The 25,601-nt window shown below is 35.9% G+C and overlaps 1 protein-coding gene across 14 annotated transcripts in view; it reads left to right on the top strand.

Moving 5' to 3' along the window:
- LOC101705971 (histone deacetylase 9) overlaps positions 1 to 25,601 on the top strand; it is a 715,280-nt gene that overhangs the window by 517,778 nt on the left and 171,901 nt on the right. For 9 of the 14 annotated variants that reach the window (XR_015449277.1, XM_087206437.1, XM_087206442.1 and 6 more), the window contains one exon: positions 20,998 to 21,129. The exons of the other annotated variants lie outside the window; for them this stretch is intronic. Coding sequence is in view for 8 of the 9 variants with exons in the window: in XM_087206437.1 (XP_087062563.1) it covers positions 20,998 to 21,129 (132 nt within the window). In the remaining variant the exon portion in view is untranslated. The remainder of the gene's footprint in view (positions 1 to 20,997; positions 21,130 to 25,601) is intronic. 14 annotated transcript variants of the gene reach the window in all.

Genomic DNA, 25,601 nt, shown 5'->3' with positions numbered 1-25,601 from the left:
CAAGCATACAGAAGTTTAATCATTTTACTCTGTTTTTATTCTTTTTACCAGGGCAGTATGTACGATGCTATGTTTAAGGACAGAATTTTATTTCCAAACTTGAGCTCTTAACCTTTATGCTTTGTTCAGAAATAACTGATATCTAGTATCATTGAAAAAGGCAAAAATTTAAATACCATGTTGCATCCATCCTGATAAAAGTAGAGAGTTGTAACAATTTATGTTTTAGTATTTGCAAGTTAACTTCACTGCAATACTAAATAATGTTCATGATATTTTAGAAACGAGTTTTGGGTTATTCATTGTAAGGCCAACTGTGACAGACATTTTCTATCAAAAGGAAATTATTTAAAACCGCAAACAGATACATTCTTTCTGCATTTAAATGTTTAAATTTTTTCAGATAAACTATTCCAAAAGTTAAATATCCTTTAAAGTTGAATTTTCCAAATGTTTGCCATAAACAAATGTGAGAACTAATTTGTTGATCAGTGACAGAATTCTGAAAAACCATAAATGTAAAATTAGTGCCAGTTTGTAAAATTAGTTTGCAGGGGTTTTTTTAGGCAAAAATACTATTTTCTAAATCTATGAGATTCTTTAGGGAAGTTGATAGTCTTGTGGACACATAACTAATATACATGTTTTAATTATATGACTTTTAAAATTTCATATAGAATCTATTTTAAAAATAGTATGGTTATTTACTTATCACATAGTTGTAAGGAAAAATGCACTTAAAAACTCATCCTTTATGTTTTTCATTACCAATACATATACTTAATGTACAATGACATTTCTTTGGATTATTCCTAGGGTAACATTTATCTTTCTTGAAGAAATAATATGCTTACTTATGGCAAAGGCAGTGATTTTTTTTGAGCCATTCAGAAGATGAAACAGATAAAGATTTAAAATGCAAGGTGATTAGAAGGGAATTATGTATGTGTTTACCTTAGAAGGATAAAAAGGGTAAGGACTGAGTAGCAGCTCAGGGATTTGGATGTTAATCAGTGAGACATCTTCCTCCAACTCTGGATGTAGTTGCCTTTCTGCTGGTTCACACAATAAAGATTTTAGGGAGTGAAGATGTTGGAAAATCTGCCCTTTAGTTTTATCACTGTCCCCAGGGTTTCAGTATTAGTCTTCTAATTCAGAGTGTTCCAAAGTTGCCCCTTTTAGTCCACGCTGAATGGGATAGGCGAGCAGGGAAATAAGAACAAACTTTTATTCAGCACTTACTCTGGGCCAGAAGTTGTGGTAGATAGAGAACATAGAGATGATTAGGAGACTGTTTGCTTCTAAGTTGCATAGAGTCTGATTCCATGATACTCTGCTCAGTTGTTCCCTTAGTACAGGTTTTGTATTCTCTTGATGAGTAGGCTTTTACAGTAATACTTCCAAACACTCAAAATCCAACCCCTCCTAAAAAATAATTTAAAAGAAATAAAAATTTATTTAAATTGACTACTTTGTTATGGCTATATTTTTTTTTTTCTTACTTCTGTTGTTGAATTTTGAGCCTGTTCTGTCACTAGCTATCTGATACGGTTCAGAAAAATGTTTATTGAACATTATTCCAAAATAATTCCTATGCTCTAGAAATCTATATCATTTGATGCAAATCTTTTGTCTCTTCTAAACTGGTATTGCCAAAGGACACCAGGGTCTCAAAAGTTCCCAAATCAGTGGATTTTTCTTACACTTCCTTTTTCTTTATCTATGGTTTTGACCTCATTGGCCACTGCTTGCTCTTTGTGATTTTAACTTTACATGCTGCACTTCCATTCATCTGCTTTCCTTCTCTGTTTTCGCTAATGTATCCTTCATATCTCAGGTCCATGAAACATGGAGTTCCTAAGTAGTGTCTTCTTCCATTGTTTTCATTTTCTGTGTTCTGATTATCATCACCAGATTCTACTCCATTCTAATCAGTAGGTATTCCTGGTGATAGGGTTTAACCTAGCTTTTTCTCAATAAAGGGAAATGATCTGAAAAATCTTTTATTTTTTCTTTTAAATTATTTTTATCTGAAGTCTAAACCCACATCTCCACATCTCAACCATGTTATAGACCGCAGGCTAATATTTCTAAAATGCCCTACATCTTTAACAGAGTTAGAAGATGGCTTTCCTACTTTTCACCTCAGGACTTCCTCCTCCTCCGAGTTCCTCCTGGACTCCACTTCGGCTCCACTGTCATCTCTGTCCACCTGTCCAGTCTGTCATCACATTAACACTTCTTTTCCCACTTGCTTTTCTCCTTTATTATAGAAATCATCTTTTTGATATATTTTTTTCTTTCCATAATGCCCAATGTAGATCTTGCATAGAGCAAGTACTCTGTAAATATTTGTTGGAAGGGGTGTGTCATTCTTCTCTTCTTGTCTGATCCTTAGCACTTGTTAAGAAATGGTGAATTATAATTAAAGCCAACAAAATAAGAATCAGAACAACATTTTTGCTACCTCTAGTTCAAGTACAATGTTTAAACCACCTGAAATAGAATAAACTGGTTAGAAAAACAGTGTTGTTCTTTGAGCCCCTACAGAACATAAATTCAGTGAAAATCTGTTCAAACCACAACTCTAATTAAAGGTTTTAGCTGCCAAATAATATGTTCTGGTTAAAGGCAAGTTAGTATTATGGAGTGTTTCATGAATAACAGCACAGGCTTTATACTTTGCTGTTGATTTTCTCATGGGAAGCTCATGTAAAGGAGAGTGATACCTCCCTGTTGACTTTAACTTTTAGAAAGGCAGAGCATGCTGAAATTGTACATAATTCTCTTCTGAAGAAAAGGAAATAGCATTTCAATGGTTTCCCTCAGTGTCTTATTGAGTTATGGTGGGGCACAATTATGTCTGTTAAATTGATTTACCAGATGGAAGGTTACATTTTATATTTAGCTGATTAAGTTGTAAAAGACTGGAATTGTATCTCATACCGTAAAGTTCATACATAAAAGAAGAATTATTTTAATACTATTTTGAAACTAATTAGAATTTAAACTAGCTTCCCCTCCTCTTTTACTTATTGAACTAAAACAAGTTATCTTGAAAATAGGCTTTATCAAAGTATTTGACTTAACAATTTAATATCTCAGTTAGAATATGTTTAAACAAAGGAAAATATTCCTACTAAAGTTTTGGAAATTGCTTACCATATTTATTTAATTATATGCAAAGTATTCATTGTGTTTTAGATTTAAAATAATGATTCTTAACTTATACCCATATGGAATTTACACAGAAAAATTTCAAAGAAAAAATTATACCTTTTGTCTCTCTTTGCAAATAATTTTTTGTTTGTTTGTTTGTTTACTTTTTTTGAGACAGTGTCTTACTATGTAGTCCACGCTGGCTTTGAACTCACTATGTACCCCAGGCTGGCTTCATATTCTCAGTGATCCTCCTGCTTCTGCCTCCTGAGTACTTGCCCGGCACAAATAAATATATTGATGAGACTGTTTTAGAAAATTAAATGATAAAAATAATAAATATTAATTTTAAGTAAATTATTGTCCTCATATTTTTGCTAGGAGATGGGCATATATCATTGTTAGTTCTCTTTAAGATCTCACTTCATTGCCTATAAATAATCCAATAAAAATATAGCACAGTAAAATTTGAGCTTCTCAGATTGAGGATTTCAGACTTCCAAACAGTGCCAGTATTGAATTCATTAATTAGCTCTATTGATTCCATACCAAGTTATCACAAATTATGTTGGTTGAAGCAATACAGATTTATCATCTTACAGTTCTAGAAGTCTGAAGTCCAAAAGTACGTCTCTGTGGGCTAATGTCAAAAGTGTAAACTGGGCTGTGCTCCTGAGAGGCCAATTCCCTTGCCTTTTCCAGCTTTTGGGTGCTGCCTACATTCTCTGGCTGCGGATCTTTTCCATCTGCAAAGCCAACAAGGAGGAGTTGAGTTTTTCTTAAGCAGCATCAGTCTGACACTGAGTGCCCCTTTCTTTTAAAATTTTAAAGGACCCTTGTGCTTACTGTGGGCCCATTTGTTCAATACAGGGTAATCTCCTTATCTTTGAGTGAGCTGATTAGCATCCTTAAACCTATTTTCAACTGTAATCCCCTTTTATCATGTAATGCAATTTACTGTCAGCCCTCCATATCCTTAGTTCCACAACTGTGCATTCAACCAACTGTGGATTGAAAATATTTTTTTTAAAGCTCCTGTACTGATCATACAATTATCATTATTCCTCAAACAAGACAGTATAAATATTTATGTAGCATTGACATTGTTTCTGGTACTATAAGTCAACTCGAGATGATTTAAAGTATACAGAGGAAACGCAATGGTTGTATGGATATACTCTGCCATGTGCCGTGTTATGTAAGGGACTTGAGCATCCATGATTTCAGTAGCCATGAGGGAGCAGTTTTACCCTTGAACAAATCTGTTTATAAGTTCTAATTAGTAGAAAGAACATGGGTATCTTTGGAGTTGGGCATTTTTCTCCCTATCCCAGTTGCACAGAATTTTTAGAGGAATGATGTTTTCTACAGAATACTTTGACTTAATTACTTCTTTGCCACTTTATATGAAATTTGTTGGAGGTTTCTTTGTTGTTGTTCAATTATTTCAAGAAAATAGATTACATAGAAGATGTTAAACTGACAGTATTGCAGAAAAGTGTTCTGAAGAGACATGAAAGAATCTAGAGGTGAAATTTCTCTTTTAAGTCAATCTGAAGTAAGTAGTAGTGTTTACTTGTATATTATAGGGAAAAGTTATAATAAAGCTATTGATTCCATAGAGGCAAAAACCATAAAGCTTGCAACATCCAAACTTGCAAAAGAAAATAAATAATGATAAATGCTCTAATGACTTAAGTGGTTTAGAAATAGGCAAAGAGCAAGAAATAAGGTGGCATTGGAACTGGGTAGAGGACAAACTGTTGGTGCTGCCTTTTGTGTTTGGTGCTGCTGAGCCAGGGCACCTAGTGTGTCTGAGGTCTTTGAAGCACCAGAGAGATTACTGATTGCACCCAAGGACTTGAAATTGAGAGTTGACAGTTCTAAGTAGAGTAAGTGGACATTTACAAACACATGCACCCAGAGAAAGTGACAAGAAAGCTACTTAAACTAGGCTGAATGATGGGATTCCCAAGAGAGATTTATGAAGCCATGAGCACACAGTGACCTGATCTCAAAATCTGGGAGTCACACAGGCTCCAAGTTGATCTCAGCACATATTAACTCCTGCGATTACTTGCTCTGAAACCCCCTTCTTATCATGCCTTATGTTTTAGTTCATTCAATCCCTATTCCAGTTACTGACCATTGTTTGATTCCATCATTCCTTTGTCCATTAAGCCCTTCATCTTTCTAAAATATAAATTTAGTCTTCCAACTCTCTCATTTCAAAACCATTTAATATATGCAACATACAAAGATAAAGCTCTTCCATACCAAGCACAATGTCTATCACTTCCTAACCTCTCTTTTCTCTATTTCACCACTTTAGAGCCCAGAGAAAAAATGAAATTTTATGAGTTCTTTCTCTTTCACACTCATATAAGCCATTAACAACTAGTTTTCTAAGTGCTCCTGTTCATCCTAAAATGTTTCTTGAATAATACAAAATCATTTCCCTTCTGTGACGCTTTATGTCCATTAAGTCCATTCTTTATAATATATAAATACATATATATATATAATACACACACACACACATATAATGTATATATATCCTCAAATATACCTGGATATCACTCTGTATGTATGTGTGTAAAGCAGATTTCTCTGTTGAAAAAGCCTTGAATACAGTATCTATAGATTATTTGGCACTGTACCCCCAGAGAGCTCAATAGGCATTCAGTAAATTTCTTTTGTAGAAATAAATATATGGACTAAAATAGGGATTTACATCCATGAAAGGAACTATTTTTCATGATTTTTCCATTTAAAATAGTATATCATTTATATGGAAAAATTAAAAACATAAATAATTTTTATTTGAAAAATTAAAACCTACCAAAGAATTAGCATATGAAGGTATTGTAAGCTGTATGGGATATGGATTTCTTCCATTCAGAACATGATATTTGTGATGCTTGCCAGAAAAATGAAATTCCTTCTGCATTCCACATCTGTTCTGTAAGACCTCTTCCTCTAACATTCAGCAGCAAGAAATTCTTAAGGAAGTTGAAGTTCAGGTAGTTCTCAACATTTGAAATTCAGCCTTTTGACTTGTTTCTTTTCATGTTTGAGTTGTATTAGCATTGAGTTGTTAATTCAACAGTTGTCTGTTAAGACCCACCATGAGCTGATGTAGTTGTTAGGTAGTGGGAATAGACAGCAAATTAATGACAAACTTTACTGTTCTGAGCACTGTCTATCTGTGGTGGAGTAGTTTCAGTCAGGCACTGGGTGCTGGAACTGTATTGCAGCCCTTGAAGTTGAAGTAAGGGTGGTAAGAATAAGGCTTCTTTTGAAAGAAACTTGACTGTGAATTAAAGTACAAACTCAAGAAATAGCTAATGAAATCTGTACACATGGAAGGCTTATTTTTATTTGAATGGGAAAGATTTAAGCATATCTGCATACTGAGAAGAAAGCCGGCAGAGAGAGGGAGTTTGAAGATAAAGGTTAAGTAGCTTTTATTAATATTTCATAATTTAGCTAAATATTGCCTGATATTTGCTTTTATTTTCCATTTAGTATTCTTTCCCCAGCAGCATATTTGGTCCTCACTCCTTGAATTTGCCAGCACCCTCACTTAAATATGGTAAATTCTCTGCCAAGGGATGTCATTCTCTCCCAGTGTAATCTGTTAGCATCTCACTCAGTCCTAGGACATCTCCCTGCAAGGCAAATGAATCCCTGCCTTAAAACTATAATACTCTGCTTATACTTATCTCTTGACATTGACGAAAGCTTGTTATCCATTCTTGCCAGTCCATAAGTATCCAGGAGAATGAAGCTCTCTATATATAATTATAGGAAGTTCCCTCAGCATTCCCAGCACTCCCCCCCCATACATTTACTTTTTTCAATGAATAGCTAATGGGTTTATTTTTATTTATTTTTTGTTAAATTCTTTTATTGGTACATTTTAGGTATACAACACAATTACATTTCTCATTGCGAACTTGTACCTTTACATGATGCATCTTGGTTCTTATTTTTTCCCCATTCCTAGCCCTCCCTTCACCCCCTCCACCCTTCCCTAGTTATAAAGACTTCATTTCCATTTTTTCCATTTCTCAGCATGTTTCCTTTCCCTTCTTTCCTTTCCCCTGCCCCTCCCACTACCCCTACCCCTTTGGACCTTTGCTTCCTATTTTGCATTATCGATTATTCATTCTAATCACTGGTACATTTTAGGTGTACAATATAATGACATTCATCATTGAAAATTTGCACCGTTACATAATCTCTCTTGGTTCTTATTTTTCACCCTTGCCCAGCCCTCCCTTCAACCCCTCCATTCCTCCCTATTTACAAAGATTTTGTTCCTATGTTTCCATTTTCTCATATTAATCCCATTCCCTTCTATCCTTTCCGCTAGACCTCCCACTTCTTTCCCCTTTGCCCCTTTTCTTCCTATTTCACATTACCTATTATACATTTTGGTCCTTATTTACACTTTCAGTTTTTCACACCAGGGAAACTATTTGGTATTTATACATGTGTGCCCTATTTATTTCACTTAAGAGTATTCCCTCAATGTGCATCCACTTAGCTATAAATGTCTCTAATTTCTCATTTTTTATGGCTGAGTAGTACTCCATTTTATTACAAAAACCCACATTTTCTTTATCCAGTCAACAATTGATGGGCATTTGGGCTGTTTCCAAGTTTTAGCTATCAAAAACTGTGCTGCTATGAACACGGGCACACATATATCACTGTGGTATGATTCTTTTTTAATTCTTTGGGGAAGATCCCCAGCAGTGGAATAGCGGGGGCAAATGGGACTTCCAGTCCTAGTTCTTTGAGGTATCTCCATACTGATTTCCACAGTAGTTGCACCAGTCTACACTCCCACCAGCAGTGGAGCAGGGTTCCTATTTCCCCACAGCCCTGCCAGCATTTGTTATTGGTTGATTTCATGAGAGAAGCCACTCGTTCTGGAGTGAGGTGGAATCTCAGCATTGTTTTCATTTGCATCTCTCGAATGACCAGTGATGTTGTACATTTTTTCATGTATTTTTTTTGCTGTTTCTACTTCTTTGTCCGAGAAATATCTGTTCATTTCAGATGCCCATTTTCAGATTGGGTCTTTAAATTTGGGAGGTCTGATCTTTTGATGTTCTTTATAGATTCGAGATAGTAGACCTTTGTCTGAGGAAGAGCAGGTGAAGATTTTTTCCCACATTGTGGGTTGTCTCTTCACATTGCTGGTGGTTTCTCTTGCTGTGCAGAAGCTTTTTAATAAGAAGAGATCCCACTTGTTGATTGTTTCTGCTAGTTCATGGGCAACTGAGGTTTTGTTCATAAAATCTTTTCCTACACCAATGTCTTCAAGAGTTCTACCTAACATCTGTTCCAACTAGTTCAGCATTTCTATTTTAATATTTAGATCTTTAATCCATTTTGATTTTAGTTTAGTGTATGGTGAGAGATATAGGTCTAGTTTTAATCTTTGGCAAGTTGAAGCCCAATTTTTCCAGCACCATTTATTACAGAGGCTATCTTTCCTCCAGTGAGGGTGTTCGGCTCCTTTATCGAAGATGAGATGGCTGAGTGTGTCTAGCATTGTTTCTGCATCTTCTAATCTGTTCCACTGGTCCTCAGGTCTGTTTCTTTGCCAGTACCATGCTGTTTTTATCACAGTAGCTTTGTAGTAGAGTTGCAGGTTGGGGATTGTGATAGTCCCTACCATGTCTCTGTTACCTAGAATTGCTTTTGTTATTCTGGCTCTCTTCTTGTTCCAAATGAATTTTTGGATTGTTTTCTCAAGGTCCGTGAAGTATGATGCTAGGATCTCAATTGGAATTACGTTAAATCTATATACCAGTTTTGGAAGTATGGCCATTTTCACTATATTAATCCTTCCTACCCAGGAGCAGGGGATGTCTGTACATTTTCTGATATCATCTTCAGTCTTCTTTTCAGAGTGCCATAGTTTTCAGAGAAGAGGTCTTTGATTTCTTTCGTTAGGATGATTCCTAGGTATTTCAGTTTTTTGGATGCTATTGTGAAAGGAATTATTTGCCCTATTTCTCTCTCAGTGAGTCTGTCATTGGTGTAGAGGAAAGCTAATGATTTTTGTGTGTTGACCTTGTAAGCAGCTACTTGACTGAAATTGGTTATTAAGTCTAGAAGACTTTTGGTGGAGTTCTTGGGGTCTTTTATATACAGTATCATGTCATCTGCAAATAATGCCAATTTGACTTCTACATTTCCTATCTTTATTCCTTTTATTTCTTTCTCTTGTCTAATTGCCATGGCTAATGTTTCCAGAACTATATTGAACAAGAGTGGTGATAGTGGACGTCCTTGTCTTGTTCCTGATTTGAGTGTGAAGGATTTCAGTTTTTGACCATTTAGTATGATATTGGCTGTTGGTTCTTCATAGATGGCTTCTATCAGTTTGAGGTAGAGACCATCTATTCCAATTTTTGGTAGAGTTTTTATCATAAATCATGTTCAATTTTGTCAAATGTTTTTCTGTGTCTATGGAGATAATCATATGGTTTTTGTCCTTGGCTCTATTGATATAGTGTATTACATTGATTGGTTTGCGTATATTGAACCATCCCTGCATCCCTGGGATGAATCCCACTTGATCAGGGTGTATGATCTTCTTGATGATCTTCTGCATTCTATTTGCCAGTGTCTTATTAAGGATGTTTGCATCTGTGTTCATTAATGAGATTGGCCTGTAGTTCTCCTTTTTGATTGGGTCTTTCTCTGCTTTGGGGATCAAGGTGATGCTTGCTTCCAGGAATGAATTTGGGAGTATTGCTTCCCTTTCAATTTCATTGAAGAGTTTAAACAGTAGTGGCAGCAGTTCCTCTCTAAATGTCTTGTAGAATTCAGCAGTGAAGCAATCAGGGCCTGGGCTTTTGTTAGTTGATAAATTTTTAATTATGTTTTCAATTTCATTGGTTGATATTGGGTTGATCAGAATTTTTAGGTCTTCTTCATTCAACTTTAGTAATTCATATGTATCTAGGAATCTGTCCATTTCTTCTGTGTTGTCCATCTTATTGGCATATAGCTTCTGGAAGTGAGTACTGATGATCCTCTGGATTTCTGCTGGGCCTGTTGTAATTTCACTCTTTTCATTCCTAATTGCATGGATTTGGGCTTTTTCTTTCCTTTTTCTGATAAGGTTGGCTATGGGTTTGTCAATTTTGTTGATTCTTTCGAAGAACCAACTCTTGGCTTCAATGATTTTTTGTATCATTCTCTTAGTCTCCATTGCATTGATTTCTCCTCTGATCTTTATAATTTCCTCCCTTTTATGAGCTCTGGGATTGTCCTGCTCTTCTTTTTCTAGAAGCTTGAGGTTCAGCATCAGGTTGTTTAATTGGGCTCGTTATGTTTTCCTACTATCCGTATTCACTGCTATGAATTTCCCTCGTAAGACTGCTTTTGTTGTGTCTCATAGATTCCGATATATTGTATTGTCATTGTCATTTAATTGAAGGAACTGTCTGGTTTCTTCTTTAATTTCCTCTGTGATCCATTGGTTATTCAGAAGTGTGTTGTTCAATTTCCACGTGTTTATGAAATTTTTTGAGTTTCTTTTGCTATGGATCTCCAATTTCATTGCACCGTGGTCTGATAATATACAGGGGATAACTTCATTTCCTTTGCACTTACTTAAACATGTTCTATGTGTGAGTATGTGGTCTATTTTGGAGAATGACCCATGTGTAGCTGAGAAGAATGTGTATTCTGATTTTGTGGGGTAGAAGACTCTGTAAACATCTGTTAAGTTCATTTGTTCAAGAGTTTGATTGAATTCTAGTATTTCATTACTTATTTTTTGTCTAGTTGATCTATCTATTTGTGACAGTGGGGTGTTGAGGTCCCCCACTACAATTGTATTAGTGCATATATGACTTTTCATGTCCGTTAGTATTTGTTTTATATAGTTGGGTGCACTAGTGTTTGGTGCATAGTTATTTATGATTGTCACCTCTTCTTGTTGGATTCTTCCCTTTAGAAGGATGTAGTGTCCTTCTTCATCTCTCTTAATCAGTGTTGGTTTGAAATCTACTTGATCTGCCAAGAGGATAGCTACTCCTGCTTTTTTTCGGGTTCCCGTTGCATGGAGTACTGTTTTCCACCCTTTAACTTTCAGTCTATGATTTTCCTTTTGAATGAAGTGTGTTTCTTGTATGCAGCATATTGTTGGATTTTGTTTCTTGACCCATTCTGCCAGTCTATTTCTTTTGATTGGTGAATTGAGACCATTAACATTGATGGTTATAACTGAAATGTATTGACTTGTCATTGCCATGACTTTTTCTTTTTGTTGGGTTCTCCCCCTTTACATTGAATTTCTTGTCATGCCAGATGGGTTCATTCTGCTTTGCTTCCTGGGGTTGTGAACCTCAATGTCTGTTCCTAGGATACTGTGTAAAATTCTTTGGAGTACTGGTTTGGTATTCACGAAGTTCCTAAGGTGCTCTTTTTCATGAAAGTATCTTATTTCTCCATCCTTTTTGAAAGATAGTTTTGCAGGGTGCATCAATCTGGGTTGGAGGCTGTTTTCTTTTAGGGCTTGGAATATGTCACTCCAAGCCCTTCTTGCCTTGATGGTTTGTGTTGAGAAGTCTGCTGTGATTCTGATGGGCTTTCCTTTGTATGTGATTTGTTTCTTTTCTCTGACTGCTTGTAGAACTTTGTTCTTCTGTTGAGTTTCTGGAATCTTAACAATTATATACCTATGTGTAGATTTTTTTTGATCAAGGCTATTTGGAGTCCTATATGCCTCACTTCTCTGTATGTCAAGCTCTTTTCCCCTCCTTGGGAAGTTTTCTGCCATTATTTCTGTGAAGAGTTTTTTTATGTCATCTGCACTCTCTCCTGTTTCTCCATTGACTCCAATCAGTCTTATGTTATTCTTCTTTGCATCATCTAGCAGCTGCTGGATTGATTTCTCATGTTTCCTTATAATTTTGAAGCAATTCTTCTTTTCCTGGTCATTAATTGCAATCTTATCTTCTATATCTGAAATTCTGTCCTCACATTGGCTCATTCTGCTGTGTAGACTTTCAATGGTGTTTTTCATCTCCTGGAAATCTATTTGCATCTGTTTTATGGATTCCATTTGTTTCCTATGTTGGGATTCCATCATGTTCCTCAGCTCCTCTCTAGTTTTATTAATCATGTCTTGCACTAGGAGCACAATTTCTCCTGTTATCTGAGAAATTATTTCTGATTTCATTTTTTCCAGATCCCCTTTTGTTGCCAGTTCAGTGGGTCCAGGTGGTTGAGTATCAGAGTGTTCTATCTCATTTCCCTTTGGGGTTGCTGTAGGTGATGTGGAAGTCTGGTTTTGAGACTTATTTACATGTTTTCTCATTTCAACGGGGGGTGGGGGCTCTGTTGGTGCCTGCAGGGATTCCCTCCTCTGAGCTGGGATAGGTGGGACAGGGGCTGGGAGCAGTGATAGGAATGGTGGCCCAAAAGGTCTTTCCTCTGGGCTGGGAGCAATGGGAGGGATCGTGTCCGGGAAGCCCCTTCCTCTGCACCAGGAGCAGTGGGACGGCAGCTCAGAAGCCCCTACCTCTGGGCTGGGAGTGGCGGGACTCAGTGCCGTGGTCTGGTGGTCCGGTGTCCTCTGCGTCTTTGTAGTGTGGAAACAGGTGGCTGTACAGAGGAGTGGGGGGTGGTGTCCAGTGGGTTGTTGCTGGTGCGTGGGCTGATTTGGCATGTTCCACGCAACTCGCGACTTCCACTAATGGGTTTCTTATACATAATAGGCACTATACTGGTGCTTTACAAATGGTGTAACATAACTAGACATGTTTCCGGTCTTCATATTCTTGCAAATTTAGTCTCTTCAGTAGCTGTTAATTGAATTTAACTAAATATTGGAACCAACTAAATAAAAGGTTTAATTTTACCTATATAATGTAAATATTCTCTGACTTATTTTAAATTGTTTCTATCCAGAATCGCATTGCTTAATCAAAGTATCTTTATCTGTTTCAAATGACAATTTGTACTTAAAATATAAAATTTTGAAGGAAATATCTATTTTCTCCTCCATTTGTCCTGATTTCTAAAAAATGCAACATGGAGTGGTGGTTTGTGCATTCATTCATTCACATTATGAGCAGTTTTAACAAGGGCTGCCTGAGCCACGTGAGCACCAGGCACTCTGCAGAGATACTGGTGAGGAAGAGGACACAGGGCTCAGCAGAGAGGACGGCTCCCTGCCTGAGGTGAGGAGCTGAGGAGCTGCATAGGCCCTGCCCTGCCCCCTGGAGGAGGCATGCAGGCATGCTGGGTGGAAGTGCCCATTCAGAGCTAGGAGTCCTCACCTCTGGATCACACTCACTTGAAAATGAGAATTAAATGACATATGTTATATGAACACAATCACACATGTCATGTAATTCTTGTTTTCAAATTCTTTTACATATAAAACACAATTTCCCATTCTTTTTTTTTTTTTTTTTTTTTGGTACCGGGGATCGAACTTGGGTCCTTGCCCTTGCGCAGCAGGCGGTGAAACCACTGAGCTAAATCCCCAGTCCAATTGTCCCATTCTTAAGCATCTCAAACAGGTATGACTTGCATAATCAGAAGAAAATGTTTGACTGTTATTATTAAATAAATGTTTCCAAAATTTCACTGTAAATTGAATAACATGAGTGACATTTATCAATGTAGCTTTTGAGAAAGAGAATTTTTTGAAACAGATAAAATTGTATATTTGCAATAAGAAAATGGATACATGTTTGTAGTACTATTTCTCGGAGAATTCCTCAAGAAATTAGAATTACATATTACCATAAATATGGCTCCTTATTAGAAGCTAAAATTCCCCAAAAGTGATGTTTAAAGACTTCTCTATAATAATTTCATATTGTTAAATGATTATAATTAGAAATAGATTAGAAAGTTTGTTCCTCGATATAAAAATGTATAAAATCTGACTCATAGCATTAGAGACTCATATTATCCAAGCCTAAAATAGTTGAGTGGTGATACATTTTTGCATTATAGTTTTGAAAATACATAATCTTTGTCTGATAATGGAACATTTAATTTGTGTAAACTCTGTCTTCTCGTCAATTAGATTAGATAACTTCCAGTGTCCCTAAATGTCTCATGAAATTGTATGTTCAGTCGAGCAGCTCACACAGGACACAGATTTCTCCAGGGCTGCCTTAGGTTAGAGGAATGACTTGTGCAGGAAGTACTCTGGGAAACCTAGTCTTCATGAAGGACAGAGAGTGAATGCATGAAAGATTTTACGTTTCAATTCCAAGCAACAGAGGGTTCGAAATGTCATCTTCTAAGGCAGCTTGTGGGTGGGACATAGCCTAGCCAGGGAAATGCAAGAGAGGGAGAGGCTATGTGGATAAATTAACAGACACCCAGTGTGCCAGGGAAGAGCAAGTGTCCCACAGAAGATGTGTGAAGCTGGCAGTGGAGGCTTGCCCTTCACCTGTGATTGTACAGCTCAACATTCACAGCAGGTGGGATTGTTGGATATCCCAAACATTCACTAGTGTAAAGAAATGTTTGTTAATCTAGTGCTTAATGTTGATTAATGGTTGTGGTAATTAATATTATGGAATTGTATGTTTAAAATATTAACAAACAATAATATTAATTCACTCGCAACTCCCTTTTCTGTTTATGACCATTCCTAATGACAATGAAGGTTTCTACCTAGCATGATGTGTAGTTTTGAATTTTTTAATTTAAATTACTGGTATGAAGGATATTCACAGTCTAGGATTTAAAATGAACCGAGACAAAATGCTCTCAAAAAGTAATCAGTTTAATGGATGGTGACATACTTAAGAAAAAGAATACATACAGTGGAATTTAAAAACGGGCAAATAAAAAAGTGATTAAAATATGTAAAGTCAATTATTAAACAAAAAAGTTTTAAAATATACAGAACAAAAGTACAGAAAGGAATTATTGTCATTTTTGTGTCTGTTGTAAATGATATTACACTGTAGTCATCTCCTCCATAGCTTTTTTAAATTGTATTTGTTGTATTTTTTTTTTTTGGTACCGGAGATCAAACTCAGGTCCTTGTGCCTGCTCAGCAAACAGCAAAACCACTGAGCTAAATCCCAGGCCCCTATTTGTTGTATTTTTCACATAAGTTAGCCTTAAATGTAGACTGCATAAAATGTTTATGTATACAGCATCAGTTTGTTTAAGTTTCTCTGTGACAGATAGCCAGGTGAGCTAGAAACTTTATCTTTCACCAAGACATATGATAAGCATAGTTACTGCTCCTTTATAGATAATAAAATGATTCACAGAGATTCATCAACTTACCCAGGGTTGCAGTTAATACATGAAGGATTTACCATTGGAACCAGACTGGCCTCTGATTGTGCCAGTCCGGCATGTATCTACAGAAGACAATTTGTGACAGCCTGTACTCACACACATCCTCACACAAGTGTCCTAGTGAAATGACAAATCTGGCCTTGTCATTTCAAGTCTGGCTTATGGAATCCTAATTTATTTTTTATCCTGACTGTCTACTGCCTGATTATATTGTTCTTTTCCCATTTCCCTGAAATCCTGAAGCTATTCTGCATCATGGAGATCAGTATGAGACTAAAGATTTGAAATGTTTATGGACAGTCTTAAGATATTTTATTTCTTTTTTTTTTTCATTTTCTTTAAAGTGAGAAGACAAAAGGGGTTTAGCACTGTCCTTTTTAATATTGATCATTTTCACTTTAATGATAATAAGGTTTTAGGGGAGTGATTGTGGACTTAAACATAATTTTTTATGTGAGGTTTCCATTTCATCAGACAAATGCATTCTGATAGACACACACTAAAAAGCATACCTTCTGTTTGTGTGATCAGTTGGAATTTAGAGAATGAGTGTGGGGTAAAAATAGAATGGCAGTTAATGCAGCTAGCCATTAAATACATTCACATACCAACAAAACTTCTCCTTCACCAGTGATCCCCTTCTGGACCCTGAGAATTTTCATCCCATTAGTAACTCACTGGGATGGAAGTAGCCTTTGAGGAGACAAAACATTAAAAATGGAATTATCTCTTAACAGTCAGCACAGTAGGTTATTTATTCTGCTTTGGTGTATATCATGCTGAGCTTTGGTGCGGGCGTCTACTGTTGGGGGTAGTTTATAGAGCATTGCAAGGACTAAACGATGGGATGGTTATCTATCATCCCATCTCTCACTGTCTCCAGGGAGATGCTAATATCTCTGTTGATGCAAAATGAATGTTGAAAGCCAGGCTAAAGCTATTGCCAGAACCACTGGATAGAGGCTTTTACTTACGAAGTTGTACATTGTACAATAATATGCCTATGTGGTACATTTCCATTTATCAGTGATTTCTAGTTTTTAGAAACTCACGTCCTCAATATATGAAGATAAAAATAGCACACTGTCTCAAATATCATCCTTTCTATCATTGATAAGTATGCTTTTCTGCATATCTCCACTAACCAAAAGAAGTTAACTAACTTTACCATCTTTAGAAATACTAGTAGCACTCACATTATTTCAGACATATGTGGAATCTTAAATGTCTGAGTTCACAGAATTAGAGAGTTGTACTCAGAGGCTAGAGAGGGGAGAAGAAGATGAAAGGAGTTTGCTTGTTGAATACAAAGTCACAGCCAAATTAGAGTAATATATGTTGGTGTTCCATTAGAGGATAATTATAGTTAACAATATTGTATAATATAATCTGAAACAACTAGCAGAGAGGATCTTGAATGTTCTCATCACAAAGAAATGATAAATTTTGAGATAAGGGATTGCGTTAAGTATCATGAGTTGATCAATACATAATGTATAAAGTACCAAAACATCACACTGTTCCCCATAAAATGAATAGTTATTCTGTCAAAACTTTAAAAGAGAAATAGTAACAATATTAAAATATTTATAAATAAATTTCCAAGATTAAAATTTATGGAAATATGTAATATTTAGTATTCTAAGCTACATAGAGCACTCTCCGATTTCTGATCATCTTTTCTTTTTTTCCTTTACCCTCCTACATCCTCCTTGAGAATCTCTGACAGATATAATGATCTTCTTTAATCACCTCAGACTAGTATAGTTCTTAAGAATGGCCAGTTACTAATTGCTCACGTCAGAGTTTCTTAACTTGGCTGTATTGATATTTGGGTCCAAATAATTTGTCTTCATGGAGGTGGCCCTGTGTATTGTATGATGTTTGACAGCAGCCCTAACTCTACACACTAGATGCTGGTAGCCACTGACAACCAAAAATGTCTCCAAACAATATCACATGTCCCCTGTGGGCCTATTCTCTGGTTGAGAATCAATGGCTTACCCTGTATCGCACAGTATTTCATTTGGTTCAACAGTAACTGCAAGTAGCATAGGACTGCATTAATAACGGTTGTTGCTGGGAACAGGGCTGTGCAGCTCAGGTCACAGACATTCATGAGAGACTACAGAAATGAGTAGGTTTAAAGGAAACCTGCTTAGGGATGGGAAGGGACCCAAAAAAATAGCAATAGCAGGAAGCCATTCTCACTCACAAGGCTCAAGGAGAAAGGAGAGGAATCTTTCTTAGTGACCTATAGCCATGGAGCAGGAGCTCAAGGCGGAAGTGAGGTTGTGAAGATGCAAAGCTTTGGCCTGTGTTGAGCACCTTAACAGGGAGAGTGCCAGACATCCTGGCCCCTCCCGCCTCCTTAACCCTTTCCTCACCAGCCTGTCCTGTCAGTGAGTTGAGTCCAGATGAAATCCAATCACTCTTGCAAAGGTGAAGAACGATGCTGCTCAAGGATTCAGCTGCCATGGGCTGAGAGAAGGAAGGAAAATAGAATCAGTTAGGCAGATGGAGAAAACCCAGAGAACACCATCCCCATTTTAAGATGAAATATCAAGTAATTCACTCAAAGCCAGATGGCTAATGTGTGGAGCAGAGATTCAAATGCACATCTGTTTGACTGCAAGCTTTACCAAGAGAGCATCATATCTGGTTTGCCTGAATGAACTCACGTTCAGTGAGACTGGGAATCATTTAAGGTTTTTTATTTTAGTAGAAGGTAGATACAAGACTAGAATCCAGTTCTCATTCCTATTCTGATGGTTTTCTTTTCCTTACACTGGCCACTAAAATAAATTTAAGACCTATATATCCAATCTTTTCTCAGACAAACATAGGTTTAGAAACTATCTGCTGCCCTTAAAAATCATTTCTTTATGAAAGACTTATAGAATTCTAGGTTTCATATAGAGTGTTAAATTTTGGCCTACCCGTTTTTCAAAGCTGGCATCGCATTTTTGTCATGATTGCATACACTGAGCCCCAGCTTGTGCAGTGTGTTAGGAGAAGGAGAAGGACAGGATTGAGAATTGGGAGATTTGGAGCCCAATCCTGGCTTGACCAATCCTAGCTATTTAACTTGCATCAATAATGCGAATACTATAAATTTCATAAACTTTTGCTTCCCTTTCATGTTCACCCAGCTCTTCCGTAATTTTCAGGTATTTGATTGGGTGGTCACAGCTCTGAAGTCAGGAATGTATTAGACAGTTTCACAGATGAAGAATCAGGCTCAGAAAGCACTTGAGTTTCCCTGAAATTTCTGAAGCTGGGAAAGGATGCCATGTATACTCAATCTCACATCCTCTCACAGGATGTGCACTGCCTTCTCTACCTCACCCAGTGCCTTTTGAAGTGGTTAATTAACTTACTTCCTCAGGACAGCCACTGTGTAGCATTTAGTCCATTGGGTTTCATCATAAAGTCACGTCTAGACCTAAGCCTGAGAATATGTAATTTTGGTCCTAGGATTATAGGCAGAGCTGCAAAGGATGCTAATATATAGTTAGCACTTAGGAACTCCCAATTTCTCATTTTTCTTTTATAAGTTTTAGAAGAATATATTTATTATCTATAGCTTTTCAAGGGTAAGATTGATATTATTAAAGGGAATTTTAAAATGAATGTATACTGGAACACAAATCTGAATAGGTTAACATAGTCCCATTTTCTCACTTTAATCCAGAGCATGCTGGGTGTTAGTAATCAAGGTTCAGACTTGGGCACTGCTTACCCCCTTTAGCTCAAGGTGGCATCCCAGCAGATGACACATTTCAGTATTCTGTCTCCCTGAGAATCTTGTTCTCTATCATGATAGCTTCCTGATCTCTTGATTTTCTGCTTTTACAATATTTTCAGGCCCCCAATTTTTATTTTTTCAATATTTTCTAGCATGAAGTCAGGCATACAACATAATAAAGTAACTTGTTTTACTTTTTGTGTCTGAGCTTAATCTTTTTATTTCACTTGTATTTCACATAGCCAATTGCAAGAAAACCTATAATGTAAGAGTTCTTAGTCCAAGTTCAAAGCTACAGAGAAAGGAAAAAGAGAAGAAAACAGTAAAAATGGTGCATGTGTGTTTGAACTCTGAAAGTAAGAAAGTGGGGGCATGATTGTATGCTCACTTTTATATCTTTTTTTATTACCGAGAATCGAACTCAGGACCTTGCACTTGTGAGACGGGCGATGGAATCACTGAGCTAAATCCCTGGCCCTATTTTTGATATCTTTTGTAGTCAGGCAAAAAATTGTAAATTTCTTGAAAGAAAATATGTTCACTGATCAAAAAAAAATCTTGCTACATTATAACATATTATCACTGTAGATAATTAGCGGTTCTTTAGAAAAACTATCTTGCAACTTTACTGGTGTTCATCCATAAGGAAAGGTTGGGGAGCGGTATCTTCAATATTTATAGGAATAGACCAAACTTATTGGGTACAAATCCTAAATTCATCCCCTTTTTCCTCTATAACCTTGGCCAAGTTACCCTCTATGGTTTGGTTTCCTCATCAATATTATCACATTACAATGGTATCTATACCCTATGGAGTGTTTTTATGGTTAAACAACTTAATAGGAAGAAAACATAATACTTATGCATAGAAAACATAATAAACTATTCATTGTTATCAACAATATCCTTTCTGCTATTACTGGCATCATTATCATCAGCTTCAACACAGAGCCCCAATCCAAAGTTTCCAGTCTCCTAGCAAATACTTATTTAAAAACTTAATAAGTGATTAACTATAGAGCTTCACTCTTTCGAATAATTTAGCCAAAAAATAGCAACTGTGTACAAATAACATACATTTATATTTTGAAACATACAGCCTAGTTCCTAACTTTCAATTCTAAGACTTGGTCAGCTTTCCTTTCTAGCTGATGCTGGCCTGGAGACTTGGTAAGGTTCATCATAGGGATTCCAAACATCTTGACATTATTAAGCTCTGTTTTCCTAGGGTTCTAGGTTTGAAACTACTGACAAAGAATTATTCCAGGAGTCAAAATTAGATATAAATTATATGCTATAGAGGTGTCTTCTTATTACCAGGGGTCAGGTCAGAGTCTCAAAAGTCACATTAAGTTACTGTTTGGAGGTTATTTAGTTTCACTCAAGAGAATTGAGGCCTGACAATAAAGTGTAATAAATCTTAGTCTGGCCCAAACATAATTAGTGATTAAATGTACCATTAATGATCCCAGTTCTGCTAGAAAAAGTAAGTAGAAAATGTATTTTTGTTCCTTTTTCCACTTTCATATTTAGATTGTAAACTTTTCACATTTAGATAGTAAAACTTTTCACATTTAGTAAAAATGATTACTATACTTGTCTGTTTAACTAATTTAGCATCAATGCCTTATTTATATGCTTGGGATTTTAATTTGAGAATGAGAAGGGACCAAGAAAAGGTTAGTTGTTTTTTGTTTTTTTTTTTAACGCAGGAGCAGTTGGCTCTCTATTTTTTAATTTTTATCTATTTTCTTTGTCTCAATCCCCAGCCTCTGAGCCCAACTTGAAGGTGCGGTCCAGGTTAAAACAGAAAGTGACAGAGAGGAGAAGCAGCCCCTTACTCAGGCGGAAGGATGGAAATGTTGTCACTTCATTCAAGAAGCGAATGTTTGAGGTGACAGGTAATTGAGGATTGGGCAGTCTTACACTAACAAATGCTGGTAGTAGGGACAAAACAATAGGCTAGACTAAATATACCTGCTGTATATTAAAAGTTATTGTGAGGAAAGGTAATTTCTTGATAGAAAATTTTATTGAAAACCTACAAATAGTTCAGTAATCCTTGCTATGTTTTCACGAACTGTGTTAAACAGGAAATGAATGAAGAGAAAAAACCCTATGTGTCAGTTAAGGCATAACTAGGGGACACCAATGCTCACCTTATTCTTCTCAGAAACAGGCAGTCCATTTTGAGAATGCCAACCAGGACAATATAACTTGTAATGAAATCTGATCAGAAATGAACCGAGGGAGGTCCAAGAAGAGCACTTCCCCCCTGTTTAGACGTGAATGTGCAAAATACACCTGGGAAAATTAAACTATGTGGAACAGCAAAACTTTGACTTTTCAACAAATTTACAGAACTCATAAATGACTTTATGTGTTTACTAGTGATCTGGGACTTATGGCAGGAGGGGGATATATTGCTTTTTATGAAGGGGAAGAAACTCACTTTCACTAGTCTCAAATGGAAGAGTTCATATTTTTTTAGCTGCCTGGTTAGGAGTGAGGTGAACAGGTTAGGAAATTCAACCTGATATCTTACAAATCCTTTTAGTCCCAGTTGTACCTGGTTTGAAATTAGAGCACGCCTAATAAGAACCAAAAAGTTCTGACAAAATAGTACTGACAACTGTTTATGGAGTACTTGGAGCCATGCACTGTTCCTAGTCATTTGCTTGGTTGCATCATCAAAGAAGTAGGAATCTGCAACCAGTATTCTCCACTCCCAAAGAGAATTGTACTTACACCAGTGGAGTCAGTTGGTACTAATTCTATAAGATCAGATCTTATTCTTAGTATATTTTTTAAAAATTCTTTTTCTGTATTTCTTTTGACCATGACAGTTTCTAGTTCGGGATGACTTTATAGGGGAATATTGTGAAAGTGGAGATGAAAATGTATATTTAAGTACAGAATACTAATGCAACTTAAAGATTTGACAGGTTTTAAAAGAATGTGTAGTCTCCTATACAATTCCAATAGATTGGCGTGCTTGTGTGAAAAAATGTTACTGATTATAATGGGAATTTTTTTCCTTAAGGGATAAGGAATATTTAAAAAATGAACAATAAATAAAATTATTTTACTACAGTTTACCCTTATTTTCTAATATCGGTATACTCAGTAATTTATAGCAGTTTAATTCTAAGTTTGAAAATATAGACTTTTTTCAAGCAATATTATTGTATATTAAATAGGTAAAAATGGTAAGTTTGCCTACATGAAGTCTTTGATAGAATTGGGAGGTGAAGAATAAATCTATTTTAATGACTGCCAAAGAATAATATGCTAATTGTGTAATATAAATGCAGGTAGGTGGGTTTTTAATTGGAGAAAGTAGGGTCCCACTAATGGAAAAACTTGAAGAAAGAAATAAAGACATATATTGCTGTTTTTTTCTGCTTTGTAATCTCAGTATCTAAGGTCATATATATTTATACTGATATTCTTTCCTACTTTCTCATTAATGTTTTTTTATCATAACTTTTTCTCTACATTCATTTTTCCCTCCTTATAAATTGCAGTGGAATTTAGCTGAGTGTCTATATGAATGATTAGTTCTCATTCATAAATGTTATCATTTGCCAAAGTTTTACTTGTGTTTCATTTTATTTAAATATTATGTTTTATTTCTTAATATGACATTTAATGTAATACGTGAAGAAATTATACATGTACATATACAAAAGCACTCTTCATTTTTCTATGAAAAATAAAACAATATCATGAAAAAATAATTAGAAAAGAACAATAGTTAATACACTATGTCACATAATCAAAATGACCAAAATTCTACTCAGAGTACAAGTCATAGAGACAAAAAGACTTTTGCAAAAAAAAAAAAAAAGATAAAATCATAAAACTTTCTTTTTAATGAACATTTCTTAATTTTGTGTAATAATGACTCCTCTCTTCACCTCAAGAAATAATAGGTGTTTGAAGAGAGCCTTGTGCTGGTATTGGACACACAGTACTGGCCTGAGCACTGGTACTTGGGATGCTTTGGTAGATGTTTTCATTGGTGTGCAGTACTTAGCCTAAATGCCTTTGGCAACTCTAAACTACTGATGCAGAGCTGTCTTCATCTGTTTTCCTCCCATTTCTCTGCTAAATTCCATCTCATTTGGATAAGCTGTTTGTGTCTTAATACTAAACATTACTAGAATGTAGTTGGAAACCATCTTGTTACCCTGACAGTAGAATTGCTCTTGTGTCATCATTTCCCGCTTTATCTTTCATCCCCATTTCATGCATTTACATCTGTGATGTAATCTAATAGTTGATATGTGGAAACCACTTAACATCTTCCTGTTTTTCAAGATTCAGGTGTTTCATGCTGCCACAAAACCTTCTTCTTTTAATATTCTAAGCTTCATCTAATTCCTGTGCCTGCGGTGCTTTCTGCCCCTGCTCCATCACACTCATTTCACAAACTACTCTTCTTCAAGCTCCAGCTCTAAACCACTCCTTCTGTGGGATTTATTTTAGGGTTCCCAGAAAAGTAATCGCTATCTCCTCCAGATCCTGTCCAGTGTAATGCAGTGTAATCCTATTACAGTAAAATAAATACAAAATAATGTAAGTTATAAAATTTAAAATTGGTAAGAAAGAATGTTTAAGAAAATATTTTTAAAATATGGAAATGTGACATTAATGAGAAATCATATTTAATCATACTGGAAAGGCAAGTCAGAGAAAATAATTTTCTATAAGAATTTTTTTAAATGGCAAAAAGTAAACAAGACAGGCAAATAGGAAAAAAAAGATTAATCAAAATATAAGTAAGATGTACAGTCAGAAGGGAAGTGAGCAAGGCATGTTTAAGCATTTTGTATATGAATAATCTGCTAAAATGCTACAAAAAATATGTAGCAGGATCAGAATTCTCTCATTTGTTTCCAGTGATGCTGCATTTCTGCATAGAGAAATACTTATGAAAAGAGTTGAGTCATATGCTGTTTAGAGGGTAGGCAAGAAGTACTGTATAGTCGAGATTGGGAGTCCTGTTCTTTGGGCTACAGATGATAATATGAGTTAAACTTGGAGTTTACAAGTGGAGTTGGCCTTGCAGTGGAGTAAGTGGAAGAAAATGAGGATAAAAAAGCATGAAGTGCTGAAGAGTAAGTGACTTGAATTTCAGTGAATATGGAAAGGGCAATGGTAGGTAATAACAGCCGGCTCCATTTTGGAGCAGAGGGACATGGTGAAAAGTCGTCCCAGTAGAAGGATTCTTCAGGCAAGAGTTTGGAAGAAAATTTTGAGAGACTATTGTAGTGACTCAGGAATGTTAAGACATATGAGAGTTTAAAGCATAAAGCTTTAAACTGAAATGAATGTAGTGAGACATACATAGAGATAATATAAAGAACAAATTGAAAAGGCCTAGTAACTGATTAGGATGAAGAAGGGAGTAAAGATGACTTTAAAACTGGTGGTAGAATAAGGAGGAAAGCAGGAAACATTTAATATTAGAATTCATTGAGTTTAGCATGCATATAATGTCCAGCATACCAGAGGAATTCAGGCTGAAATTTATGAACACTGAAGGCAAGAAATATAAATTCCATGAGGGTATACTGCCTAAAAGTGACATACAAAGTTACAAGATTGAGTGACTTTGACAGAGTGATAGAGAAAAAAGGACAAGGCCACCAATTTGTGAATGTGTTTAGGGATTGGTAAGAGGAACAGTCAGAAAGACAGAATGATAAATGTGGAAACAGATAATGACTGTATGAGGAACTTGGAGGATGAGGACTGTTTTGTCAAATTTGATGGTACTTGAGAGAACAGTTGCAGTTGATAATGAGTAGGCCATATTGGCAGGGCTTGAATGAATGAGTAGGCATTGTGAGAGCTCACTGCTTATCAAGAATTATTAACATGCTGCCATATGGGGGCAAGGGGCAGTCCCAGTGGAGAGGGAGGAGGGACTGAAGATACCAACTAACTGACGAGCAAAGTCCTGAAACAGTATAAGCGATGGTGTTAAGGGTAAAAGTAAGTACTCTAGAATTGGATAAGGGAAAGGAAAAGCAATGCTTTACCATTGAAAGAACAGAGAGTATAGGTAACATGATCATAAATAGAAAAGGGGAAATCAGATTGAAGTACTCAGTCTGAAAGGTACAAGGCAAGATCATTCATACACAGTTAACAAGATGGGAGGAGACAGGGCTTAACAAGATGTAGGATGAGGCAAATAGAAAAAATTTGAAATGAGTGAACTGTAGAAGAATGATAAAGAATTAAATAGAACTCAATAAATAGTTTTCCAAGACCTAATAAGGTGATTTCTCTAATTATATTTCTAGGAATTGGAAATTTCTATTTTTAATTAGATGTTATATATATTATTTTTTCATAAGTT

This window comes from Heterocephalus glaber, unplaced genomic scaffold (genome assembly GCF_053883595.1).
Source record: "Heterocephalus glaber isolate CG9 unplaced genomic scaffold, H.glaber_assembly_v1.0 deba00000676, whole genome shotgun sequence".
Lineage (NCBI taxonomy): Eukaryota > Metazoa > Chordata > Mammalia > Rodentia > Bathyergidae > Heterocephalus > Heterocephalus glaber.
This window is presented reverse-complemented; position numbering and strand designations above follow the sequence as displayed.